The sequence below is a fragment of the Micropterus dolomieu genome, linkage group LG11, assembly GCF_021292245.1.
Source record: "Micropterus dolomieu isolate WLL.071019.BEF.003 ecotype Adirondacks linkage group LG11, ASM2129224v1, whole genome shotgun sequence".
Classification (NCBI taxonomy): Eukaryota; Metazoa; Chordata; class Actinopteri; order Centrarchiformes; family Centrarchidae; genus Micropterus; species Micropterus dolomieu.
In genome coordinates, this window is record NC_060160.1 from 2498890 (window position 1) to 2523691 (window position 24802).

Here is a 24802-nt window from a genome sequence, read left to right on the forward strand (position 1 = left end):
GTTATGTGTCCTTTATGTAATGCCAGTGAGTCAACATGAACAACATTAAATGAGAGAGTGACCAACGTGAATCTCTCTCTCTCTCTCTCTCTCTCTCTCTCCGTCCATCCAGAGGCTTCCTGTGTTGGCAGCAGGAACCCCGAGGATCCAGCTGTAAAGGAAGCTCTCTCCATCTCCTGCCCGCTGAGCTGATCTCTCTCCATGGCTTCTCACCTCTCTGATCTCCCAAATCTCTCTGCTGTAACAGGAACGGTTCGTTAAGAAACTGGACTGAAAACTGATCCAGCAGTTTCAAGGTTACCTCACGACTGATTTAAACTTTTGATCAGAGCCGATATGTTTTCGCAGTAACAAGGAGTCTTGATTTCAGGGTTGAATGTTTCTGAGCAGCTTTTTAAGCTTTTGCTGAACATGTTTTTTGAGTTAGTCTGTGGACCACATGTAGACTTTACATCAAAATACAGTTTTAACGTAATTAAGAAGAAGATTTAAGAGTTACACTGTAGTAAGATTACATCCAAGCAACCATTTAAATCTGATCGTTGATTTTTTAGAATTTACAAATGGGAGAATTCAGAGAGTTTATGTTTCTGGATGGACATAAAGCAGATGTCTGACTAAAAACAAAGTGTTGCAGTGAAATAACATATTTCAGAATCTATCACTCTTAAGTGTGTGTGTTAGCATGTTTTGGTGCGTCACGGTTAGAGAGGTCAGACAACGCCACTTTTCAAACAGTACAAATAAAACATCAAGATTTATTAGTCAGCTGTAGCTGGTGTAGAGACATGGTGTTGACCTGACCTGGGATCAGCTGGATTTTTCAGGTTCGTTGTGTTATCTTATGTACGCACACTGATAAAACTGTATGCTGCGTGCGGTGTTGCAGCACAAGTAGCATGTTACTTCCTAAAAATAACACTTCTTCTGTCTATAGATGATGTCAGTATTCATAATTTGTCGCTGGTCAAACGAGATCTTTTCACAGTTTTGTGGTAGAAGCTCGTCTTCCTGTAGTAGCCGCACCACACAGCAGTCGTGTGTGCATTATCAATGTTGTAGATAAACTGTAATATCGGCATCAGCCAACCACAGGGCCTCTATAATCTGAACTAAACTAGTTAAAGCTGTCGTGAAGATACTTGCTGCGTTACAGATGCATCGTCTTTGTTGGGAAAGACAAAAGTTACAAACATAAAGCTTTGTTGAACTTTTAACTTTGCTGCGATCAAATACAAATCTCTGCAAGATCCAAATAGGCCAATAAGTTGTATTACACTGTATGTATAGAAGCTCTAAAGTTCACAAATTCAACTGTATTAGCATGACTGAAAAGCAGTAATGAGGATTTGGGCTCGAAGGGTGGAAAACCATTACCAACTCTCAAACACACGCTCGTTTAGTCGTGCACGAATCGTTCGTTTCCAGAGCTGAATTGGAGTCGAGTCTAACTGTGGAACCCAAAAATGCCAAACCTCGAGACTTTCTTCACCAGAAAAATGACACGATCAGATATTTAATGTTAGACATTAGATCAGAAAACGTCGTACTTTGTTTAGTTTAGAGGACCTGTTGAATCCTGGGTTACTTTTTAAATGATGGAATTTAAGTGTTGTAGAAATACCTTTACTTGAGTATTTTATCCCAAACTTTTAAACTAATTTTAACATCTAAAGTCTACTCTTACAGCTACAGGCTGCGTCTCAGTTTTACAAAGCCTTCAAAGTCAGCTCCGCGTCCCTTGAGAAACAAAAAAGTATCAGCAAAGTTATCACTTTGTCAACCGTGCAAGTGCAGTTTGTTGGTGACACGCCGTTACGTTTCCAACTTCCACGTTGATGAGAACTACCTGAGCGTACCATCATAGCTGTTTTTCATACACATGAGCTGGCTTTGGCGTGACTCGGTTTGACTTGGATGGATTAGCATCTCCATTACAAGAGGGCTACTCGCTTGAAGGTGTCTTGGTAGAATGAGGAGGCTCTCTTGTCGAGGAGCCCCTTTCTCCTCGACAAGAGAGCGAGAGCAGCGGTGGACAACGAGCTGGAGAGGGAATGAAGAGAGGGAGCAGGAAGTTATTTTCTGATTGTTTCACGGCGTTCTAAAGCACAAACAAACGCGGCCACACCTCCACACAGACCTGCAGCCCGTCTGACGTCACCAAAACTCGTTTAGAAGCGAGATGGCCCATCTCAGGTGCGGGTCGGCACAGCTCGGTGTGTTTAAACTTGTAATGGAAACGCAAATCAACGCGACGTAGTTTGACTCGGCGCGGCCGATAGAAAAGCCCAATTAGTTTTCTCTAGAGGCAGCAAGTGGTCGTACAGCTGCGTCGTTTGAAGGATGCCTCACCTTGAAATGGGGCACAGATTTTGTGCTTTTTGTGACCAACCATCGTTTTGAGATCCCGATAGATTCTAAAAATAAAGAGATGTGATGAATTATAGGATGTACCTGCTGCCGCGGTGGTGGAGGAAGTCGCTGTGGTCTGAATCGATAGAAACATTATTCACACCCCATCAGGTCAAATCTCTACTTGAGTATGTTCTGAACTAGACGTTTCCCCTCTCTGCTAGCAGCGGCGTCTGCAAACTGAGGGTTGAGCCGGGTGTCCAAAAATATAACACGACAAAAACAAAAACGATATTTTTAACTATGCAACACGACCAAAGTTGGCGAAAGCTGAAGTGGTGTTGTTGTGTAGACGTTAATAAAGGTTTGATGACTGTTGATGGGGGCGTGTGTCGTTATTAATACTGCTGTATGTATGTACACCACTACTGTACCATGTATTGTTTTCTTTTTTATTATTCATTTCTAGACAACTCCTGAAATGATGATTAGCAGTGACGCTGGGGGTTTGGGGTTGGTGTTGAGACAGGTGTGTGTGTGTGTGTGTGTGTGTGTGTGTGTGTGTGTAGGACAAAATAGAGTTTGAGATCTTTAAAATATAATTGTGTGCCTTGCTCTACTGTTACTACTTCTACCTTTTTTTTTTTGTTGTTAATTAAAAACACTGCTTTCCCAGTTAGGTGATTAAAAAAAAAAACATGCAACAAAAAAAATCAAATGAGAAACAAAAACTGTTTCAAGCAAGGTTCATGTTGAGCTTGTGTACATACGTGAAGGTGAAAAATGCAGACGGAGGAATGCTTGGTGTTTGTGTTTATTTAACTCTGTATGTGACCTGTGATGTGGAATATCTTTATTATTAGTATTGGCCATAAAGAGCTTGACTGCATGGTTCCTGCGGACTACAATGTAAAACCAACTGTTGACAAATAAACTTAATTTATTGGGGAAATATTTTTTTGCACTGTATTTCATTCAATGTACTTTTCGAGGTTAAAGTCCCAAAAATAAAATGTTCTACCAGTTCTTGTTATGCTTTCACTCTCTTACTCTGAAAATCTCTTGGCTAGAGAGTTTCTAGCTGTCCGTCTCCATCGGGTTGAGTAGAGTTGAGCTGAAAGTGTCTAGAAAGTGCCAAGTATAACCTTCAGGAGTTTACATACAGAGGGAGAGAGAAAATATCCTGGAAGTTGTTTTCTGACTTCTTTATCACAGAAATGAACGGGACAGTTATTTATTAAGCTGCCAAGATATCACTGAGTTTCATGTTTTACTTGGTGTGTTCAAAAGGAAAGAGGACAAAAATACAAGAAACCTTTTCTGTTGTCCCAAAATCAGGACAGACCCTGACAGTGAATTAAAGACTGAATGACAGAATGTTCATGAACAGAGGAGCCATTATTCAGCAGAAACCTTCGGAAAATCGTCAAACTGCTGAATCCACTTGTAAAAGCAGGAACTTAAAATGAGTTTTTTCCTTTTTATATACATTACCATAAACATAAATACAACTTGAGGCTACATCACATGCCTTTGCTTCAGATCTGTGGTGTTGGATCTTGCAACATGTGAATACTGAACCTCCTGGAGAAAAATTTGAATTTCCTGCTTGAAAAAGTTGGTTTCTGTTCTAAATTCGGCCATTTTTCGGCCAAATTCGGCCATTTTTCGGCCATGTGTTGCTTGGGGTTCTCAGCTGTTTAAGACGTGAGACACATTCTCACTCCCAGCCAGTGTTGGGAAGTGTTGGTAGCAAACCCGTTGGAGCTACATAGACATCCAGCGTATCAATTGAAAGGTCTGCTCAATCCGGATCGATGGATCCCCCCCCCCCCCCCCCCCCCCCCCCATCACTGTGGGATGTTCCATAAGCTACACACCTGTAATGTTGATGAATATTCACTGTTTTTTAAAAACTCACAATAAAAGTCAACATTTAAACAGTAAATATTGCCAAAATATGGACATTCGCCTGGTATATTTTGTTAAATTGTACAACAACTGTTATAAATATAGCATTTTTACCAGGCGAAGGATGAAAATATCAGATTTTTCTTTATTGCATCTCCAAAATAAAAATAAATTTATATTCCTTAGCTTCTGACCTTTCAAAGGAGACCAGAAGTATGCATCTAGGCCAAATGGTGATGAGTTATTCTTGGCTATTTTAGGCTTTTTTCCTGGAAATAGGGGCAAATAGCTGGAGGTTTCCAACAGGTTAAAATAAATACGCTACTTATTTTATGCTACATCTGTAACATACATGACCCACATAACTTCACTAAAAACCATCAATCTTGACTTTTTTTGAAACGGACATTGTTCTCCTGGGTGAAAGTCCAGTTTTTGGCTCTGACTTTTTCATTATTTACTACCAGAGCCGTTACCAACTGACTCAAGGGGTCTTTACCATGCCTCCATATGCCACCACTTGTATGAGACAAGGAATGTGACTGAAACTTTTAAGTTTTACTGAGAAATGCACATTGTGTATATTGACAAAAGAGTGTGTTTAAACTGCAAAGTTCTCGTGAATATAACTTACCTTATACTTGTGGTCATTGCAATTGCATATTTGAAATATGGGTCTGTCTACATCATGCAAAATTTAGCTGTGGAACTGATACATTTCAATTTTAATCAATACAACTGCATACACTTTGTAAAGACTCACTACAAGACAACATAAAATATTCATTCATTGATCCCCCTTTGGGGAAATTCAAATTGGCACAGCAGCACAAACTTAAAAGAAAGAATAAAACACAATAAAAGTAGAATAAATAATCCAATCGAAAGAAATTGAATATATATGTGAAATGGATTTAACATAACTGAGGCACAAAGAGTATTTTTATGCTTCGCTTATCGTGAGCAAAGCAGCAGCAGCTTCTCCATCAGTTCTGCGTCTACACACAATGCATTCAGGTACAGTATTAAGTGTAGATCACTTGTGTTTTGGCAAAGCTCAAGGCCAAATACACTGTGTAAGATGGAAGAAACTAAACTTGAGGCTTAAAAGTAGGCTTTGGGTTGTGTTTCCTAGTACACTGCTTTGTAACTTGAACAAAGTGTGTTAACTCGACAATCGATGATGAAAAGGTTAAAATGATTGTCGCCGTGAGTAAAAGATCCTGTTTCAATGCACAATGAACTTCTGTACAGTGTGTTTCCCCACTCACATCGGATAATACTTAATAATCTTGGATCTATTACTGAATCGTATTGCATCCTCTCACAGGGACCTGAAGCGGCATGCCCTCTCCAACGCAGCCTGTTTATGAGGGACTAAAATCAAAGCTGCCATTCAGAGGTTTTGTTAAACAACAGCAACGTGTCAGGCCCCCAATCATCAGAAATGCATCATTAACATTTGTTTGATCTTCCAAAGATTCATTTTTTGCCCTTAATCAGACCTCTGTTTTCCTGCCTTCCGTCTTTACGCACAGACGGAAAAAGTTTTAACTGCTGAGGAGATGAAGCACAATTGAAGCTGAAGAAGTTTGATTGGATCCCACGATAAACACACGCTCTGGGGGGTATTACAGAACGTTAAGTAATGTTTACCTCATCAGAAGGAGGTCAGTTTGGGAAACAGGAAAATGCTGCGGGTGACACAGAGAAGATGGTGAGATGATGATGAGGAGGAGGAGGACGGGCGGAGGAATAGCCGTGATGTGGCGTTCACCTCTGCTGAATGTACACACAGTGCAAATCAATTTGTTCCTGATTGCCGTCCTTGATAACAGACTTTACAGCTGAACTCGGTCTGATGCTGTCGGTTTGGAGATGAAAAGTCTCATTTCCCATCAGACACATGTTCATGTTCCTGCAGCTTGTGGAAAATATTTTTAACGGGGCTTAAAATTAATGTTGATAAAGGATCCGCCCTCATCATAAATAACTAAGATTTTAGTAGATAGCGAGACTAACTCTAACGCTCTGAGCTGCAGTCGCTAGAGGAAAGGTCACAGGCAGTGCTTGAAGTGTTTTCTGATATTACACCACTGTGGTTAAGGTTTGATGAGGGCTAATGTTAGTGTATTTATTATAATTTCAGAAAATAGTAGAGACTACCTGCTAATAAAGCTTACCAATAGTAGGTTACAATATAAATTCCAGCTGGAAAAAACACACACAATCTTTGTGTGTTGTCTCTTTCAGTAAATTATGTGCAAGAAAAATGCTCTACATGGTAGTTACTCTCTGATTTGTTAATGCTAAGCACTAACTTGTCATAATCATAAACATTCATGCAGAACAAGGACTTTTCAACTTTTCAAAAGTTTACTGATTGGGGCGTCACTTTGTGTTGTAAAGTGGTGGGGAGGGCTCAGATTAAGGGTGTGATGACACACTTTTGTCACGAGAACAAGACCAGAAGATGTTCTGAATCAAATATATGCTGAAATATACCAGAAGAATTTGAGCATTGAACACTTAATTTCCTGCATTCTCTGCACCAATTTATGGCGGAAATGTCTTTATTTATATGAAGGGAAACAAAATTAAAGGTTCAGTGTGTAATATTTCTGAGGATCTATTGACAGAAATGCAATATAAGATCCATAACTGTGTTTTCAGTGGTGTATAAAGACCTTGCATAATGAACCGTTATGTTTTTATTACCTTAGAATGAGACATTTATATCTCCATAAACGCTGTGTTTTGTCATCATGTTTCGCGCGTTTCATCATCAGGGCTTTCTTCTTCTGCTTGTATAATTCCGGTAATGTAGACGCCATCACTACATTGAACATGTACAAAGAAGAAGAAGAGGAAATAATAATAATAGTAATTTACAGTCTCTGAGGAGTCTTCTGGTTTATTAGAAGAGAAGTGACATTTGGACAAATGAAGGAGCACACGTGTTATTTAGCAGGAGAGCCGACAGCCTGTGGATCTTTATACCATGAAGCCAGACAAGTCGGGACAGATACTGACAGCTGAAGTTGTCTGTTTTCTGCTGGACAGGTGAATACGTTTGTCAGACTTTAGCGATGCAAAAGGAAGCTGTTGTTTGAGAGCTGTTAGCTGGCCATAATCACAAGAGACTTGACATGTTTCCTCTGTCAGTGGTGTGAAATATGGATTCATTTCATGTCGATTACTTATTCTCCAGCCTGTGGTTTGGCTTTGCCGGTTAAGGTTACTTAGCGAGAAATCAGCTGATCATTAACATTAATTGGCAATAAAACCATAACCTTAGCTTAGAGCATGGAAGCATCAGCCAGCTAAACTTTTACTGCACTGGTAGAAAAAATATGTAGTTGTTGTATTGTAACTTCATGTAGTTCTTCTCCAGCCTCTGTTATGGCTTTGTTACGTGGACAGAAATGTGCCGTTACCTTCCTGAGACAAACAGATCATGAATATTATTGGTAATGAAACAGTAACAGCAGGGAAGTTCAGATCAGCAGCTAAACTTCACATTTTACTGCCCTGGTGGAAAACATGTATTTCTTTTTACTGCTAATGGTGATACATAACAAGACCGTGTGCCTATCAAGTGACCAATAATAAATACTTTCCAAATTTGCATTAAAAAAACGTTAATGGATATTGCTTCCCCACTGTGCACACAAATGTTTAATATGTACTTCCACATGCTATATGCCCATTAAAAACGCTGCACTGTTTTACCACAAGCTGAACTTATGGCTGTCAGTACTACTTTGTGTTTCTATTGTATTTCAAAAAATTTATATATATATATATATATAATATTTGCAGATTGCTTATCTAATTAAGCAAAGCGAGAGGAGCGTTGATCCTCCCCAGCCAATGCTTTTGTAAACTTCATGTATTTTGTGGTTTATAATGGACTGTGCTGCAGAAACAGTGAGGCTTACGTTGTCCTGGTATCTGTCAGTGGTCATACTTGATGCACTAGATGTGTAAAATAATGTATTACAGGATTATGAGACATCATGCAGCACTTCATTTCTTCACGTGGCTGTTGTTTATTAATGAACAAGTAACAAGAATATTCAGAAAAACATTTGGTTTTCCATAAATTCTTAACACATCGATCTAAAGAAACCTCATTTCTTGACTGGCAATGTCTTTTTTCTCATAGATGACATCTTTGTCCTGTCTCAGGCACCGTAGCTATATTGCTCGCTTGGATAGGGTAGGGGGGGTGCAATTCACAACCCTCACCACTAGATGTCACTAAAACTTACACACTGAACCTTTAAGGTCGCAGGTGACAATTCAAAATAGTATAAAAATATAACGGAATATATCGGCAGCTTGTTGTTTTAGCTTATGTTACTTTTTTGGCATTTTGGCACATTTGTTTCTTCTGTATTTGTTTTCTTACTGTGCATTGTTTCATTTGTTATTTAACACATCTTGTTGCTGTTTTTCAGAACATTTTTAACAAAAGCTTTCAATCAGTGATGGAGACAATCTGATTCTGACCTGTCCCCGGCGTCCCCAGCGTGAATGATCCATCCAGGCTGTGATTGGTCGGTTCACAGAAAGAGACATTGACGAGCTACTTTCTTGCACACGGCTGCATGAGAGGCACCCGAGCTTCTCGTCTCCCCTCGTCTCTCTCCGCTGACAGAGATTGGCCGGCAGGCGTGAACGGGAACAGGCGAGCGTCACGTAGCGCCCAGAGAACCTGATATGGAGAGGGCAGAGGAGAGGACCGGCAGCTTGTGAGAAGTGCCAGTACGCAAGAAAATGTCCAGGTACGCCAAAGAGTAGTGCCTACAGGGTCAATAAAATGGAAAGGGTTCATCTGCTGGGGAGTAGCTTAATGTTGGGGCAATAGGAAAGGCCTGGTGTCCCACTCACAGATTGAAGCTCAGACACATAAAGTAAACACTGCTTTGGCCTCATCTCAATTTAAGATTTGTTCAGCTGCAGTACCTGTGTCCACTCCCCTCACTTTTAAATTCATATAATAATTTATTTTTATATTATATGTGTATCAGTATTGTAGCGATTGCTGGAAACTGAGCAGATATACAGGAGCGGTTAATGTAAGGCCTGGCTCAACGGTCCTCTGGCAGTATTTGTACTCAGTGATGAGTCACCCGTGTGTCTTTTCCCCGCCAGCCGCCGCTCTGCACTGTTTATTTAACTCTGTCATAATGCTGTGTTGTGACACTTCCTTCTGTCTTTCAGAGTATCAGAGGGGAGCTGTCAGAGGATTAAAAAAATAGCAGTTAGTTGCAACAAAACACACTCCACATTAAAGCAAATTGCTTCGTGCGATTGTTGATAGTTTCTCATTGTTGCGTCGCTCTCGGTTGGAGCTGTGATGTTGATTGTGGCTGAAGGGGCCTTCAGATGACTGATAAGCGTTGATGAATGAAAATGGAAATGCTTTTCAGCGTTTTCCCTTCAAAGGGAAATCAAATACGCAGGATGGAGAGGGGAGAGCAGAGGAGGGAGAATATTTGCCTTTTTGCAATTAACAAGATATGTTCTTTTTTTTTTGTGGTCAGAAAAATGGAAATGACTTTTAAGGTCGTAAAGGTCGAGCGCATCGAAGCATGGTGGCTGCGCAATTACTCTTCAGGCAGCAGCCTGATTGGGGGGAGGACAGGGGGGTCCGGGCGCGAACCAACGGTCAAATTAACGAGACGGCTGGCTCCCTGTTGAAAAGATCACATGTGATTACCGTACATCAAACAGACAGAGCACTCAAATTATCTCCTCTCTCACTGTGAAGTCGGATAAAAAGGGATAAAACGCAGACGGACTGATTAGTTAAAGGCTTTAAATGTCAAAACTTTTACTGTCCACAGCTTGAATGAATCTGCTTCTCCTCTGCTCAGGGGACAGGTGGGGGGTCGTCCTCCAGTTTACACCGACTACTTCCAATGACTGCCCTCATGACATAATTGAGGACATACTCGATACCGTTGGAGTCCTCTCAGATGACCAGCCATGCTTTTTATTCATTTGTGTGTCAATAAATCTACGTTCTAAATATTGTGAAATATCGTCAGCTTCATTTCTATGCTGTCATACCGGGAGCTTCTCAATTTAACCACTACAACCCCCAGTTTTTCCCTCTGTGCGTCTCAGGAGCTGGGTTGGAAGTGCTGACAGAGGTTAAATAACTGGAGGTCATCACTTATTCACTTTGATGATGATTTCCAGTTATGGAAAATCAAATCAGCAGCCTTGATAACATCTGATATTGATCACTGGGTGTTGAATATTTTACAAACCTTTTAAAATAAAAAGAGAGAAAGAAAAAAAAAAGCATCATTCAGTTTTCTGTGTTTCATGTTTGTTTCCGCTGCCTGTAGCTAAATGTGACGTCTCATCATTGTTCTAGCGTATCCAGCCAAAATTATTTCAGTGATCTAAAACATCAACAAAATCAGGACCAAAGTTCACAAGTCACAGAGAGAGCTTACCTTAAGCATTAAACTTCAACTGAAGGCTCAAACTGTCAGCGTTAAGAGGAGTGGGAGAAGAACCTAGATCTTAAACTTAAAGGATATATAATAATTTTCCCTATTTTTAAACCTGGGCCCTATTGTCACATATTTTGGTTTGCGTGCAGTACATGCTGCAGCTGCAGCGGCTGCAGCATATTCCTTCGGGCAATTGTCCCAGTCAAAATTACATCCAAAAAATTGCCTCTTTTTGCCACCGACAGGCTCTGACTGTTATATCAGGTGTCTGACAACATCGTGGAAAGGACAGGGATCCACAGTAAGTCGTCACACCCTTTGTTTTTTACCAGGAAACTGAAGTCTCACTCAAGGACAATTCCCGCTCTGAAATCTCGTGAGATGCGAGCTTTTGCAAGAAGACGACGGTGGAGAGAGAGGAGTTCCACAGAAGAATGATACTGTGATGGTACCAGAACAAAGGTACACGTCACTGTTTAACAGTCGCCTGAAGGGATAGAGGTTCTAATCATATATTTTTTATTTCACCCTGTTTTTTAATCATTTCACAAGAGTCAGTTTGTTTTCCTACCACATGTGTTATGTCTTCAGTCTGGCCGTGTGATGTTCTGTCTTTTGTTTCCAGTCAACGATACTGAATGGTAATGGTAAAGAATTTAATTTTGGAGTCTTGAGTCGATCTTGGGCTGGAGGGTCTGTGACTGAGTTTCCATTGCAAAAGGGTCATAACTCAAAATACGCAAAGTCATGCGCGAGTTCTAAGATGCTCATCAGAAATCGACCCACACAGACTTCTTGTTGGTCTTCTTGTATGCAGACAGGTGAGGAAACCTGCAGCACTCAGAGATGTGACACTTCAGCACAGGATGCAATCACCGTACACTGAAACACTCTGAATCAAAGTTAGATTTAAAAGTATTTGTGTTATTAGAAAGCTGCAGGGTGGTGATCTGTTTTAGACCATTTGCATCGCCCTTGAATGAAAATGGGAGGAACACGCACACACACAGAGAGTGAAGCACCTTCAGAAGTCTCTCCCTGCGCTGTAATGATCTTCTTGTAGTGCTGCGGAAAGCCTCTGAAAATCTCTCCATCATTTTCCTCTCCTCTTCTCCCTGATGAGCAGAGCCATCCCTTCATCATCAGCTGCACCATAATGTACTTTAGTCTGGGGACGAGAGGAGAAAATGGAAGGGTAGATTGAAAACAGATTCGCTTATAAGCTGATCCTACATTAGGGGATGTATATAATACGCTGAAGTCATCAAGGGTTTGTTCACAACAATCAGAGTGATCCATCGCGATTCGACATGCTGCAGATGAACAGACAGAAACTTCATTCCTGCTGCAGGTTGGAGGGTTCAGCCAGGATCCTCCCTGTCTTCAGAACCAGGACAAACCCGAACATCCGACCAAGGGCAGTCGGTTAACAGATCATATTCTAATTTTATACTGCAGATACTTCACGCTCCTGCAGACCATTTGAGCATCGGACTGATTTCCTTCTTTCAGTTTGTGATCACAGCAACATCCTCATGATTTTCCTCCGTCTTCTGTTTCACTCTCATGCATGCCTTCCCACCTCTCCTATCGCTTCAGATCCTTTCCTGTCTTTTCCCACCAGTCCTAGTCGATCCCCACAGCAAGTCGCACACCTGCTTCTCTGTCCTTCTATATATTAACCTCCCACTACTTGCTTCCTGCCAAATCACCCGTTGTGCCAACTTGTCTCGGCGTTTCAGTCTCTGCTCCGATTTGCCTGCCTGTCACTAGTTTGTGACCATTACTTTTACCTACCTGCTTCCCTTCGACCCTTTGAACTTTGAACCTGTTCTGTCTTTGACTCCTGCTTTTCAGTCAACATCTAGTTTGTGGAAACTTCACAGTTTGTTTCTAAAAAATTAAATTGGCCAAGTATTGAAAGACTGCAGAGCTGGTTGTTTTAGGGTTATGCATTGGCAATTTAATACCATAACATTTGGCTGTAATTACCTTGAACAACGAACTTTGAGTGACATGATTTGTTTTATTGACATCCATGTTTATTTGGTTGGTCAGGCACTTCTGGATCATTAAGCATCTTGCAGTTGTGATTAATACTTGGGTGTTGATGTTGTGAGCTGTTTGGAAATAGGTTCTTACAGCAACTCCGATAGAACCTGAATGCAGCATTACCTCTTTCTCCGGCTCTCTGTGTTGTTTGCTCTGTTAAAAGCTTCCTACACAAAGAAGTCACCTTCACTTTAAGGTCAAGAAGGATTCTGAAACTCTTTTTAGTGCTGCATTCAAGGACACTCCCACATCCAAGAAAGGTTGGATGCCAAAACGTAGTGCACTCTCAGGTATCGTTGCTAGAAAAACAATGTCAGCTGCGGTATCATGCTACAATAATATAACCATAACCAACAAACATGCATGTGAAGTTAAATACAGTAGATAAAATGTGTGTAAAATTGACTTGCAGATGTGTTTTAATTGCATCATGTTAGACAGTATATGAAGCACCTGTCTCCTCTTCCCCTGACTCCGCCTTCACTCCGCCTGATCAAGGCTTCACCTGCAGACTGAAACAAAAAAGAAAGCTGTGAAAGTTTGTTTCTGGAAAAACAGATTTATTTTGTTCACAAATCTGACGGCATGCCAAAAACATTTTTCAAATGATTCTGATATTTTTGCTTCAAAGAGTTTGAGATGATTCTGAAAAGAGCATTCTCTCTGTTTTCACCCCTGTTGACATTCTGCAAAGTGTCATTTTAAAGGTCCATTCTCTGGCTCTTCCGGAGTGAAGGAGACTCTGTGTGTTGAGGCAGACTGAGCTTCAAGGCCAGTTTGATTTAGTTTCAGCCTGAATGGATTCAATGGATTTTCTGTGGAACAGCAACAGACTCACCACAGGCAAGCAGGTAAGACCCTGACTTTTACTTTATAATTTTGAAATGAAAGATGTTTGTTGGATCTGAAGTATTTGTTGCTGCAGTATGGCCATAATTTGGGGAAAGGGGGAGACACTGTGATGATCTTTACATGTGTGTCCTGATATTAACTGCCTTGTTGCTTTCATGTTTTACCAAAATTCAGTTTGAGAAGAAGCGATAGGCTAATTAGTTTTGTTTCGGTAGTGATGTATTTGTCCTGATGACATTTTTTTTCAGTTGACACAAAAGCTGTGCTAGCTGTTGTTAAGGGGAGTCAATATTTTTCATCATGATTGAAAAACTATGTTGATTTAATAGTTGTTATTTCTGTGAGTTGAGCTGCGACAACCTCATCCATGCCATAACTCTGTCGCTCTTTTATTATAGATTGTATCACAGTAACAAGCTCAAGGCTCGATTCTTAATCCCACCTAAAGCTCTGATTAGTCAATTCTTTGTTTGGGGGGGGGGAGGCCGCCAATGAGCAGATCTATAGGGGACTTCATTAAAATAATAATGTAAACAGCTCATTTTCACAGACTTAACCTGATGAACAGTGCAATGCCCTTTTTCATTTTCAAATTGTAAGAAAATTGCATTTTTATTTAAACTTATATTGCTTGCATAAAGTCAATTACATTATTAATTACAGTTACATTATTAATATTTGAACATTGTCCGCTATAAGGGGTACGAATTTGAAAATTAAATGACAAACAGATTTGTCATTTTCATTTGGTCATATAAGTGATTTTGAAATTCTACTTGCATTGTTTCATTTTTTTATTTTTACTCATATAACACGCATAACCAAATTATAACGCTATTCTGGAATTATATTTTCATTTCATGTTAACATGCTAACATTTGTTTACAGTTAGCATGTGCAGCATGTAATCTTAGTAAGTTACCTTAAACGCGGTGAGCCAGGCGTGTTGATGGCATGTTTGCATGCTGGCTGCATTTGAATTAAGCGAATATTATTTGTGTTTAGCCTGTTTGATGTTCAGCTCTACATTATCAGTCTTGGCTCAACTTGAAGCCTAAATTGCACTTATTTTTAAATGTACTTTGAACTTACTTATATCCAATTACTGATTATAGATGATTTGCCTACTTATGAACTAATCTCACAGTGACCTAAGGATAAAGCTGGCATTTTTCTATGTAGTCTTTTGTTTTCCTGTGAATATATCTCATGAAAACAAAACCAACAGTGTCAGTCCGTCTCTCAATACTGTCTGACTTCCTGTCTGTTGCTCTCACCTCCATACCCAGTGGTTCCTACTGTAGATGTAAATCTGAGTGTGTTCGTGGTCATGGTGCCACAGTGAGGCTCACTGATGTGTTTTTAATAGTTTCTCGATAACAAAGGAGCTCTGTGGCTCAGAGGAAGAAGATGTGTCCGGCTGTGGATGCACATGATGACAATAAGAGCGATAAAAGTAGTGTAAGCTTTATTCTTTTCTTTATAAAGGGCTGTTTATCTTTTTACTTATAACTATTGGAAGAAGAAATTGTCGAGTTTGACTTCACGCAGCGTAGAAAACCTCCTCAAACAACATCACTGATACTTTAAAACTCAATGCAAAGTTTGAGGAGAGTGACCATCTGACTCCATGAAAAGCATTATGTGATGAACGTGGTGTGTGTGTGTGTGTGTGTGTGTGTGTGTGTGTGTGTGTGTACATTTCTACAGGTTTATGATTGTGTTTTTTTTTAATATGGACTCAGAGTTTTAGCCTGATTGCATTTTCACATCAGTCGTCGAAACGCATTTAAAAAACAATTTGATATGAGACGGCGAGAGGCCAGGAGCTGCTGCGAACGGCCGAATAAATAAAAGCAATGATGATGCCAGCGTCAACCGGCGACCACAATCAATCATTAGCATACGTAAGAAAGTGTGCGTGTGAGGGAAAGGACAAAAAAGAAGACATAAAGTTGATGTCACTGATGTCTATTATCAATCATTTGCATATGGAGGTGTGTAGATGAGGAAAATGTCTCTGTGTGTGTATGTGTGGAAACTTCAAAATGCTCCATCTGTAATTCCTCATAGCAGTTAATTCATCATCTGTGCTGAGGCGTCGGGGCGTCCGCAGGCGTTTAGGACTAATATTTCAGCTCCCATTACAGCGGCAGAGCAGAGAGCCGAGCACCGGGTTGACCTTTGACCTCAGCCGGGTGAATCACAGCCTGACCCCATCCATCAATGCAGGGAGAGGGAAAATATTAAGAGGCTAACATTATTAGTTAGATTACGGGCGAGAGAGATTTAGCTGTCATTTTCAGCTGGCAGGGTGGGCGGCTGTCACGGGGCTGTCTGTCTGGTTCACTGCCTGTCTGTCTCTCTGGTTGGCCGGCCGGTCTACCTGTCTCTCTCGCTGACATTGACTTGTACTTTATGAAATATGATGATTAGATGGCACCTCATTAAGCAGATGTCAGGCTGTAAGAGAGTCTACTCTTTATTTTCCATTGTGGTCCAAGTCATCACATTTGGAAGGAAATGCTGCGGCTGGACTGTTTACAGTGCTTCTTAAGCAGAGCCAAATTATTTAGACTGCGACAACAAAAGGTTGAAGGAGATAAAAATTCTGTGTCAGAAGTGTAAGAATGTGTCTATGGGTTTACCTGCAGATCTACGATCTCTGTTAATAATATAAGTCATCTGTCAAGCATACAGTCAATTATTTACTATTTCCAGCTCCTCTAACGTAAGGGTTTGCTGCTTTTCTCTGTTTTATATAATTGTATGGGAGCTTGTGAAGGTTTTTATGGTTTAAAGGATTGATTGAATTTTAAATAATCAATAGATTAATAAGTCATTAGTTGGAGGCTTAAAGCTGGAGACAAACCTGAAGACTAGCTGATCCAAGTTTTGGCGATTAAGATCAAGGTGTTACGGTATACCAGGGTATTTAGAAACTTTCAATCCTGTCAAAAATGAAGACGCTCCTTCCTATCAAAGTGATACAGAGATGCTGTATTAAGGTGATGTATAATAATCACAAAAAGAACTTTATTTATAGAGGATTTTTCAACGTGCTTAACATGAATCAAATACAAGTTATAGTTAAAACATGAAAACAGGTAAAACACTTCTGAGAAATAAGTCATTTCAAAATTATATTAATAAAATTTTATATTTAAAATAAAACCAAGGTACGAGCCGGTACAAATGGTAATATGGTACAAATAGGTCTGCAATATAGCAGAGGCAAGACCATATAAAGCCTTCAATGTAATCAGCAAAATCTTAAAATCAATTCTTCAACAAGCCAGTGCAATGAGGCTAAAACAGGAGGGATCATGTTTCTTGGTTCTGGTTAAAAGCCTAACGTAGCGTACAGCCCTCAGTGTAGGCGGGAGACGCTGTGTGAAACTGCCCGACATTGTCGACGTGTTCTTTTTCCCAGCAGCTGGTCAACATCACTCACAGAGGAGCTTTCGCTACAGCCTTTATTTGCTAACAGACTTTAACCTACACTGAACAAGCTCTGAAGGCATCTTGAGTCGTGACAAAATATGTGATAGGCCACGCCCACTCGTACCAATATCAATAGGACACTCCAGATTTTGGTTAATATTTAGCCCAGAGCATGCACACCAAAATTGGTGACAGCCTGTCCACCTTGTTTTCAGTGGCGCCCCCTATGGGTCGGGCTCAAAATGCTTTGGCACACCTTTTCCCAAGATTTTTGATGATTGGACAACTCATTGAGTTAAAGTCAGAGCCCTGCCAAGACCCGCCTTTTGCTGGCATATATTGGTTGATGGTGGCCATGATTCTCCACCAACCAAGTGTGTGTGTCTCAGTCTCAATGCTGTTGTCCAAATCTGGTGTCGATAAGAGTCAAAAAAACCACCTGGCCTCATATTTCTGTGGAAGCACTTGAAGGTCATTGCAAGTTATTGGGCCAGGTTTCATGTTTGTAGCTCATTCCAGCTCTTGACATAATAATAATTAAAAAAATAAAACACAAACTCAATAGGGTTCTGGTGATTTGAATTATAAAAACATAAATAGAATTTAACAAACCATCCATGGATTTGACATTCCTCTATCTTGAAGCAAAGGAGGAAGCAGTGACGTAGCGTTTAGGGAGGAGGTCTGGGTTGTTGTTTTTATTTCGGCACACAGTGTCTGACACTGACTGAGACCACTGTTTGCGTTCTGCCTCCTACTAACAATAGAAGTTGGTTTCTTTAACGATGACTATAATCTTTTTCTCAGTTTATCAACTAATTTTGTGCCCAAACCTCCACCAGAGGCGTAGCAGATCACAAAACAGCCACTGTACAAGCACTGCCTAATGAAATCATACCGAGAGAAGCACCACAACAGAAATGATTAATACGGGTCTTTTTGGAAAGCAATTATAATGAATTGTGTTATTTAGTTTGAGGGAAATCTGCCCGCAAAACAGAAAGAGGGCACTGTTCCTTCAGAGCAAACAAAGCTTAAGTTTTTAGAGTTATTGCTTTTTGGTAGATGGTAAAAAGAGAGAAATTTCACTTTCAATAATGCTTCATAAAATTGTCGAGCAGTTGATTAAAGGAAAATGAATCATTTATATATATAACCTTATTTAGTCAGGTAATCTTTATTTAATAAAAAATTCCAAACAGTGGCAGCCGGTGCTTTAAGGACTGAAGTGAAGCGCTTGTAAAGACTGTGTCACTATTTTGAAATGTAAATCTAAAAGTTGTCCGTTTTGTAAACCAGCTTTTTGTTCATCAGTCATCACTCGTTGAAAAGTTAGTTTTGTCTAAAATCCGATCTTCTGAAAATAAAAATGATAATGATTCTTTGTCATCTGCTGTCTTTCACCAAGGATGTGGAGAACAAAATCAAATGAGGAACCAGACATATGATCTTTAACGGACTGATGGTCGGCTTAATAGAAAGGCACGCGTGTCTGCTGAGATGACAGGCTGCCTCCAAAATGGATTTAGAGAGACATGACGGGGAATTATTGACTTTTGTTGTGTTTTACAGCAAGTCAGAAAAACTGATGACAGCTGATGGTGGCTTTGTGTGTGAATGAGAGAGAAAGTCTGGATCTAGTTGAAAATACTGAACTTGACAGAGTGTTTGAGATGATGCATTTAGGTACCATGAGAAAATGTTAGTTTTGCTGTTTATGTGTAAATTTGGGCTGTACGTCTGTAGTAAGGAGTAGTGAGATACATTATTCAATTCATGTAGGATTTCTGAGGACAAAAACCCGCATTTGTAACTTAAATTGTTTTTTTTCCCCCCTCAAATTTCTGACTTTATTTCCAGATAAGAAGGTTTTCTGAAGTTGAAATATTTCTAACTACAGCAGATTTGTCATGTATGAGATCAGCTCGGTTTAAGCCACTTGCAGCAAATGACCATCTGTTTGCCTCCATTTGTGTCTTTCCATTGACTTTGCATAAATCTGTCTTGTGAATATAATTCTACATCGTATCTAGTACCATGTAGCTAATACTGATGTCATACAAGGTCTTACTTTCAGATTATCTTTTGGGCATTTTGCCTTTTCATTGGAAGGTGACTGTATAAGAGACGTAGAGTAGCCTATGCGAAAGAAACCAAGGTCCATGGCCATAACCGAACCAGCGGCAATATGACGGGGATGGAGTTTTGCTCAGTTGTCATGAAACTGATTTGTAGACGGACATTTCTTTTCATTCTTGACTTTGAGTCGTAAGTGAGCTCAGAAGTCCAAAGCTTGAACATCTACAGTTCCATGACTGTACAAACTCCATCTGGCAATGAAGACCATGTGATATGGTTGATAGCTGTGGAACAAACTACTGTAGTTAGTGGACCTTCCAAGGCCAAGAAGGACGTGAACTGTTTCTATCTATAAAAGCATTAATCTGCGTTTCGTTGCCCGCTCGCCCGGCGCTCCTCCCCGCAAAATATTTTCCATCAAATATGATCCAGTTTTAGCAAAATCAGTGAATAAAGGTGTTCGTACAGTAATGAGTGGTGCCCTGTGCCAGAAACACTTTTTGTCAGTAGTCATAAAAATTAAACAAGCTTTTCATTGGACACTAAATGAATTCAGGCCCCCCAGTGCAGGATGATTCATCAACGTTTTAAAATCGTTTTCCAGGAAATGACACACTCTAAAATGTCTTCAAGAACACCTACTAAACAAAATTTTTTTTTTTTTGTCATTGATAGGCCTGATCCTGCCATATGACTTATAGATCTATAGTACAAGGCATCATATAAAAACATTTAGGCCTCAACATCGATTTTGATTTCAAATGAATGGGATATTTTATAATTGTATGTTTCTATAAAAATACACTAAACAGTTTCACTAGTAAAGAACACACAATCAACAGGTATGATAAAATGATTTATTGATGATCGAAACAGAAAGCTGTACGAGGCTTGCAGTTGCCGAAGAGACACTCGAAAGTGTTGTGGGGAAGCTACGATAGGGAAATCTGCCGTAGAACCCGGGCACGACGGACTCCGAGAAGCTTCTTACGTGGGAGCATTGGCTGATTTGAAATCTTTGGGATCTGAATGATTGTGATGATTGTACGTTTGGGAGGACCAGCGGCGCATGATATGTACCAGGTGTTCGGAATGATGTCTGAGCCTGAAAGGCTCTAGCTCTGATACTGAAGGAGTGACCGTGGTAATGGATGGGAGAAAAGGATGACGAGAGAGAGTGCTTGGCGGAAGTGGCGGTAGCACCAGGAATCGAAAGGCCACTGGAACCGATTCAGACAATCTGACGTGTTGTACTGTCACTGTACCCAGAGTTGCAATTGGTTCACGAGGTTCTTGAGAGGGTTTGGGACTCCGGAGAAAAGGCGAGCGTAAGCTGGTCCAACTTATATGGTTGCTTGAGTAGAACGCAGTGTTTGTGGAATGAGTCTGAATTGCGAGTACGACGCCAAAGGTCAAGGCGAAGGGGAGATGAAGCGAAATGAACCCGAGCAGGTGTGAACGTAGCTTCTTAGGTTCGGGACGACTGAGTGATGCGATTACGTTGTGCTAGTTGTGACGGCGATGGGAGCTCTTCAAGGTAGCCTGTAGAGAGAGCTATGCTGTTAATGTTAAGGTTTTGGTGACCATTCCGCTGCAAACCATCTATCCTTATGGAACCCCCAAACCCTGGACTGGGAGCGAGCAACGGGAGGCTTTGGCAACGACGGTCCGGATGAAATGTTGGCTCGGTGAAAGCTGTTAGTTTGATGTTTGCTCGGAACAACTGTATGCTCGACGTGAGCTCGACACGACTGAGCATGCGAAGCGACTTTAGCAAGACGTGAGTGGCTTAGCTTAGGTTGACTTTGGTTAAGGCGACTGTTAGCTTGACCTAAGGTCGAAACGACTTTGGTTTACAACGACTTGGTCGTTTGCAATGACTGTTAGCTCAATGTTTGCTCAAAACGACTGTGAGCCGGATGTTACCTGAAATGACTGTTGGCTCGAAACTATTTTAGTTTAACAGTTGGGTTGAAGGAGTCGGCGTTCGATCGAGGCGACTGTTACCTCAATGTCCGCTCGAAACAACTTACCTTGAAGATGACTTAACTAGAAACTACTGTCTGCTTGAAATGATTATACCAATTTAGCTACGAGACGACTCGGAACACCTTAGCTAGAAAATGCTGTCGGCTCGAATGACTGAGCTCGAACGACTGTTTGCTGGATGATGGTACAAAAGGATTGTGAGCCGAATGTTGGTTCAAAATAACGGAGCTTTAAGCTACTGTGAGCTCGAGACAACTGTAAGCTGGATATTAACTCGAAATGACTGTTAGCCACATGTTAGTTAGAGACTACTGTGAGTACGAAACAACTGAGAGACGGACCATAGCACGGAACGACTGAGAGCTCGATGTTAGCTCGGAACGACTGTTGGCATCTTGGTGCCCGACGTCCCTACTGACGCCCTCTGCTGAGGTTAGTGGTAGGGTGAGGCGGGGACGCTTGCATCTCTGTGCCAAATTCCCACTGCAGGCAGCTGCTGAAGTTGCTTGAGGTGTAATTGCTATTGGTTACTGTGGTTGAAGGCGGGCAGCTGGGGCCGCTGGCATCCCAGTGCCCCGACTGAAGCCGGTCTATGGTAGGCTGCCGGGGGCACTGGCATCCCGGTGCCCAGGCTGGAGTAGGTTGCTGAATTCACTGCTGTCGTGTATGACTGGGAGTGATGGCATCACGTCACGGCGTGCGTAATGTGTCACCTGGAAGGGAGCTGGTGTTGCCGGGACTGTGGACATGCCATGCTGACATGATGGCGTTGAAAAGTTTGCTGTATTGTCTGTTCTGTAAACGGGATTCTTTCATCTTTAACAGTTTTCTAAAGAGTGGCTTTAGTCCGTTTCAAAATCGTTTATGAAGACTGTTTGACACGGCGCTGAAGTGGGGTAACGCTGTGATCAGCTGTTCTTGTGAGGCGGAGGATTCTCGGGTGAAAGTTCCCGACTGTTGCGATGAAGCAGACCATGGAAGAGATGGAGTTAAGGCTAGACTCAACCTCTTCCTGGACGGCTTTGCGATTATGGAAAATGCGGTCTCAGCATGGAGACGGAAGAGTTCGTCTTCTGGTGCAGGGTCTGCTGACGTGGACATTAATAATGACTGTCCTGAGTTCGTCCAAATAATTTTTCATCCCATGGCAATATACCGACACTTCTCGAAGAGGTAAGTGGATGGATGGAGTAGTAGCGTGATGATTCGTATTATGGGGGTAGCAGCGTTAGCGTAGCGTGCTCGACAAGCTGTTGCTTGGTCTCGGTTCGGGTGGTGAATGCGAGAGCCGTGCAGGATACGAGAGCGAAGGGGAGGAGTTAGGACGTGTGGGTATTTATGGAAATACTGGCGATGACGTGGTTGATGTGTGGTCCCGCTCCTGAAACTCTGCTAATTAGCACCACTATATAAATAAATAATTTCTGTTACACTGGCCCCAAAGGTGCGTCGACCCACCATTTGCCCGGTGCGCCAGATTACCAGTCCAGCCCTACATCTTGTCTAAGCAGTGGCTCCTGGTTAAAATTGTTTTTAACTGTAAACTGGAGTGATTATTTTCATTGAGCGAAAGATTTTGAGACTTAAAAATCTGCAACAGACATATTTCTGTCAGCACCAAAAATAATTGTGCTTTAATGCCCAGCCCTAAGCGGACCACACACCACAGCAGAAGGACAAAGTACAGCGTGAGAAAGTGTTTGTGAAGGCTGAGTGTGTGTTGTTTTACTGCTGGAACACAGTGTGTGTGTGTGTGTGTGGTTGTGTTGTCCTGAGGGATAACAGCAGGTTGACTGTCCTGATTCTGTCTGCTGTACTTTACCTGGTCACAGCTCACTAATACAGCCAACAGCCTGTAATTTAAACGCGCACACACGCCAGCACGCACGCCTGCCCGCCCTCAGGGGTGCGGAGGCAAATGCGTATTATGTCAAATGTATATTGCACACATGAACACACACACCATGAGTCAGTGGTCAAGTGGTCATATAAAAATTACAGGGACACACACACACACACACATATACTGTTCAGTCCTAATTCTATAAGGGGGTCCAGCATGTCTCCCCTGAAACCTCCAGTCCAATTCATTTGATTTCATTACAGAGAGAGAGAGAGAGAGAGAGAGGTAGACTGGGCTGCAGCAGTAGTTTTCATTAAGAGCCGCTGGTTAGAGCTGCGATCCAATTTAGACTGCAGGCTGGCAGAGTGGAGAGCTGTGTGTTTTTATTGGTATTTAATCAGCTCAATTGGGACGTTTTATTAGTGCAATGCTTTGTTTCGGGGGACAAACGAGAACTGTAGGTTATTAGGAGCTCTCAAAGTGAGGCTTGGAGTCCCAGCAGGGGTACTGGAGGGGTTTCGGTGGGTCCAGAGGAGGATGAAATATTGAAAATGTGTCCTGGGTGGCTCAATATGGAGGAGGAGAGCAGTAAAAACCGCCAGAGTTGGGGGTTCGATTCCCTGGGCTGAAAATGTCAGGATGCAAATTAGAGACTTAGTTCTGCAAACATGTCTCAGTGGCAGAGCTTGGAGTTATCTCAGAAGGTGGAGCCAAAAATAAAAAACATTAATGACAAACTTGGACAGAAGGAACAAGAGAAATGTCAGTGATGTGTTTATTTTGTCCATTTATTGGAGGACTTTTGTAAGTTTATTTTAGCTTACTTACCTGTAGGCTAGCATGGTTCATATTGGCCAACTCTGAGCAATGCTAACTTGCTAATAGTGACTCAGTGGATATGATGATGATCATGTAATCTCTGAACTTGCAGTGTATTTCACCCTTTTCTCCTATAAATTAGGAATATGCAATTACTTTGTTTTACCAATAATATGTTGGATGCACTGCCAGGCAACCTAACTGTGGGCGGATGGATGAACTATTTCTCAAGAATTAGTTTTGGTTTGTGTTACAAACAAGGCACATTGTGTTAATCAATGATCTTTAGAGGTGTTGGTGTAGTTTGAGCCAGACTAGCTGTTTATATGCTACGGTAAGCTAATCGTCTTGCTCCGTATGTAACGCACAGATATGAGACTGAGATCGATCTACTCATCTCACTTTAAGGAGAAAAAAGGTAAAAAAAGGTCATAGATATATAATATATTACAGATTATGTTTCTGCGCCCTGGCTGCAAGCGCACTACAGTCCCTGACAAAAGTCTTGTCGCTTGTGTACAAATTGACCTGAAGTGCCGCTGAAATATATTTCTAATCAAGATTTTTTTACAAGAAATGGCTCATTTTAATCCCAACAGCTTTTGTAAAAATGTTTCAGTGCAAAACGAAACCGTCAAAGTATTCTAATATTCACAGCTTGGTAAAGCCCATTGAGTCAATTTTTGCTAAGACATAAGTGTTGTCGCCTTGTCATATGAGCTTCACCTGTGACTAATAATGGATCAATTAGGTCTCAGGTGTGTATAAAAACAACCCCAGTACACTCGACCTTCACGTCAACAGCAACTAGACCTCTGCAAACATGCCTAAGATTCACTCTGAGACTAAAGTTTTGATTATCAAGAGGCTGAAGACCAGATCCACTGCTGATGTGGCAGACACCTTCAATGTGTCTCAGCGTCAAGTACAGAGGATAAAAAAAACATCTGAAGACACTGGAGACATTTTTGACAAGCCCAGGTCA

General features: G+C 41.2%; 2 protein-coding genes across 2 annotated transcripts in view; one reads left to right on the forward strand and one right to left on the reverse strand.

Moving 5' to 3' along the window:
* akap6 (A kinase (PRKA) anchor protein 6) overlaps positions 1-3306 on the forward strand; it is a 207656-nt gene extending 204350 nt beyond the window's left edge. Inside the window, exon 21 of the mRNA XM_046062163.1 lies at positions 113-3306. Coding sequence (XP_045918119.1) covers positions 113-157 — 45 coding nt within the window. The 3' untranslated portion in view covers positions 158-3306. The remainder of the gene's footprint in view (positions 1-112) is intronic.
* kcnh5b (potassium voltage-gated channel, subfamily H (eag-related), member 5b) overlaps positions 1-24802 on the reverse strand; it is a 1142829-nt gene that overhangs the window by 874042 nt on the left and 243985 nt on the right. The gene's annotated exons all lie outside the window — the stretch shown is intronic.